Raw genomic sequence first — 3696 nt, forward strand, 5'->3', positions numbered from 1 at the left:
GCATCCGACTCTCCATTCTCTCTCAGCCCATCTTCTAGTCCATCAGGGAGTCCATCAGGAAGACCGCTTCTCATCATCCTTCAGGCAGGTTCCTTGTAACAGCTTCTGTCTGGACTCCCTCCTTCCACCTGCGCTCCTCCACTTCCAGCCTCAGCAAGGCAGCCAAGGGGTAGGACGTGCCGCCTTACTGCTTACGGCCCTCTGGGGGCTCCTGCTCACCCAGCATGTCACCCAGTCTGTCGGGCCACAGACGGATGACCTGCACCTCCTTACCTGCATGACCCTGAGACGTTCAGCCGTGCTCCTACCTCAGGGACTCTGACCCTGCCGCTCCCGTGGCCTGGAGGCCCCGCTCCCGCAGGCCCCCGGGCTGCCCTCAGCCCTCCTCAGGAAGGCCGGCGCCGCCCGCCCCACCGCTCAGCACTTCTGTCTGCCTTCCTACCTTCTCCTTCTCTGTAGGAATTCACTGCTTACCACTGGCTTCTGTGCTACAAAATAACCCCTGACTTAGTTTGTTTATGCTCTCGTGTAACAGGACGTTAGCTTCACGAGGGCAAGGGTCTGTTGTACTCGCTGATGGCTAGTACTTGCAATGCTTCTGGCACATAGTTCGCAGTGGACGTTTATTTATAGTTAATTAATAAATGATGACTTTTTAGCCTACCTTTTCATTTAATTGGAGAAGGGAAGGGCATCCCACTCCAGTATTCTTGCTTGGAGAATCCCATGGACAAAGGAGCCTGGCAGGCTTCAGTCCATGGGGTCACAAAGAGTTGGGCATGACTTTGTGACTAACACTTTATTTAATAATGTATAAGGTCTCCCTAAGTCTTTATAGATGTTGGTAGATAGATAGACTTTTATACACAGTTGCATAGTGATACAGCATATGGACAGTCCGCTATTTATGTGCCATATTTTTGGGCAATTTAAACTGTATGTAGGTCTTCATTATTATGATAAAGGTAGCAAGTAAAAATAACTGCTTGAGTAATCACTGCGTGCCTCTCCTGAGGTTCGTTTGCCGTCTATTCTTGGCTGCTAAGACGTTTGGTGCCGCGTGTTCTCAATTGTGTCCTCCAACTAGTACACTCTGTGAGTGGTGGTTCAAACAAACAAATAAACCTCTGTCATAGTTAATGCCCTTGGTACTGAATGCTACTTTATCTTATGTTATTTTGTCAGTGCTTTGTTTCTTTGTTTTTACCTAAAAGGCCTTGTTATTTTCAGCCTCTCTTAATAATTTGGTTTGCAGTGATCTTCTGTCACATACAGTGCAGTATTTGGGTTTGGATTTTTATGGCTCTCTCTACTCAACTAAAAAGCTATTATTGGTTTAGGAGGGATTTTGTTCATTTTAAATGCCTCTGGGATTTTTTATTTTGAAAGTAACAGATGCTGGTTGTTAAAAAAAAAAAAACACACAAAGTTAAAATCCAATTATAGAACTTGAAATTTTCTCCCTATTCTATTTCTGTAACAGTGATTCCAGTCCCCAAAAGTATTTTTTATATATGTACTACCAGAATCACACCCATCTGTGTAGAAACACACGTGTGCACAAGTGTGTATGCACACAGTCCATTTTAATAGCATTGAAGTACAAATGCTGTTTACCTTGTTGGCACCACTTGGTAGAGCTCCTTCAGGCTACACTGTGTTTCGTCGTACTCACCGCCTTAGCACTCTCGCCGTGCTCTCACAGTCAGCTCAGCGGTAAGTGTCTCTGAGTTAACCTCCAACAGTGATGAGGGGGTACTCCTGCCGGTGTGCCTGCAGCTGCAGTAAGTCTGGGGCTAGGGCAGCGTAAGAACGGCGGTGCTGCTTGTTTCGTTTCATCCTGTTCTTACTTGGCTTCTGGTTTATGCTGAGGCTTTAGTATAGAAAAAGGGCAAATGGGAATTCTGCCAAGTGTACTCTCTTTTGAGGAAATGGAAATTCAGCTTGAGGTTACGTTTGTGAAAATTAGTATTTGGAGTTGGATAAGAGTTCTGATCTGTAATTGTCTTTTTTTTTTTTTATAATTATCTTTTGATTTTCAGATAGGTGCTTTTCTTTTTGCCTCAAATATTGGCACTGGCCACTTCATGGGTCTGGCTGGAAAAGGGGCGTCTTCGGGGATTGCTGTTGGGGCCTTCGAGTGGAACGTGAGTAGTGCCTTTGGTGGCAGCAAGCCTCCACTTCTGTGTGTCCAGATGAAATTCAGAAAGGCCTGAGTAAACGCGAAAGACTCCTTGGGAAGTCATAGAAGGAAGGAACCAAGTCTTTCATTTCTCAAAAGGATTGTGCTAGTTTTCATTCTTCTTAGTAAAGTAAAAAGAGACAGACAGTGTTTTTATTCCAGGGACCATGGGAGTACAGTTAGGAGACTAGTCAGGTAGGATCGTAGTAACAAATATATACAAACATAAACATTCGTGTATATACACACAGATACGTGTGTATACATGTGTGTGTGTATTTGTCTGGGTATACACATTTGCGGTGTACAGTTGGCCCTTGAACAGCACACGTTTAAACTGTGCAGGTCACTTACACACAGATTTTTTTCCGAAAATGCAGTACCTGCATTTTCATTTCACAGATCTTTAAATTGACGGAAGTGGGGACAAGTTTGTGTTTGATTAGAGATCACCGTATGTGGAATCAAAAGAACTAGGGTTTGAGTGCTGATTCTGTCCAAACTCCTTCAGCTTCACCCTTGGGTGAGTCATTTTTCAGTTTGTTTTTGAGGCAGATTTAGCATTATGCAGATTTTTCACTAGATGGGAGTCAGTCATCTGTACATTGAGAATAGGGTCAGCTGAGTTCTTTGAGACATTCAAGTGATTACTATAAAACTCCTAATTGATCTATGAATACCAGTTTCAACTATAAAACTTATAAAATGGATTATTTATTTTTAATCTGTGGGATATGGATATATTTGTTGTAGGATGTAGAGTTTGTTCACCTAAATTATAAGTGAATTTATAAGTTTTGGGTTAATTAACCTATATCTATATAAATCACCTGACCTTTTTTATAAATCAGAAACCTCCCTCTTTCTGGGTCTCATCTTTCTCCTGGTAGATTACAAAAAGAAATAACACTTCTAACAGAGTCAGCTCCAATCCTAATAAGGAGCCCTGGCCTTTACCACAGTTTACCTCTCAGAATTTACTGCTGCTGCTCAGTCGCTTCAGTCGTGTCCGACTCTGTGCAACCCCATAGACGGCAGCCCACCAGGCTCCCCCGTCCCTGGGATTCTCCAGGCAAGAGTACTGGAGTGGGTTGCCATTTCCTTCTCCAATGCATGAAAGGGAAAAGTGAAAGTGAAGTCGCTCAGTCGTGTCCGACTCTTCACCACCCCATGGTCTGCAGCCTACCAGGCTCCTCTGTCCATGGGATTTTTCCAGGCAAGAGTACTGGAGTGGGGTGCCATTGCCTTCTCCATCAGAATTTACTAGCGTCTGCTTATATTCAGCTGCCTTCTTTGTAAAGAAAGCTGAAGCAAAGTGTATTACTTAATTTCAATAACTTGTGTAAATTTTGGCATAGTTTCTCTACTGTTTCTCTGAATGGTTTCTGATTTTTTTCAACCTGTCTTTCTTTATTTAATGATCAGTTATCTTTGATCCTATCTGGATCTAAGCAAACATAACTTTTAATAAATATCTTGAAGATTGGCTTAGTTAAGCACAAACCCCCCCCCCC

The 3696-nt window shown here is 43.2% G+C and overlaps 1 protein-coding gene across 1 annotated transcript in view; it reads left to right on the top strand.

Moving 5' to 3' along the window:
• Positions 1-3696, top strand: part of LOC104995561 (sodium/glucose cotransporter 1-like) — a 17945-nt gene that overhangs the window by 5872 nt on the left and 8377 nt on the right. Inside the window, exon 3 of the mRNA XM_010849477.1 lies at positions 2043-2147. Coding sequence (XP_010847779.1) covers positions 2043-2147 — 105 coding nt within the window. The remainder of the gene's footprint in view (positions 1-2042; positions 2148-3696) is intronic.

The sequence above is a fragment of the Bison bison genome, unplaced genomic scaffold, assembly GCF_000754665.1.
Source record: "Bison bison bison isolate TAMUID 2011002044 unplaced genomic scaffold, Bison_UMD1.0 scf7180017850895, whole genome shotgun sequence".
NCBI lineage: Eukaryota > Metazoa > Chordata > Mammalia > Artiodactyla > Bovidae > Bison > Bison bison.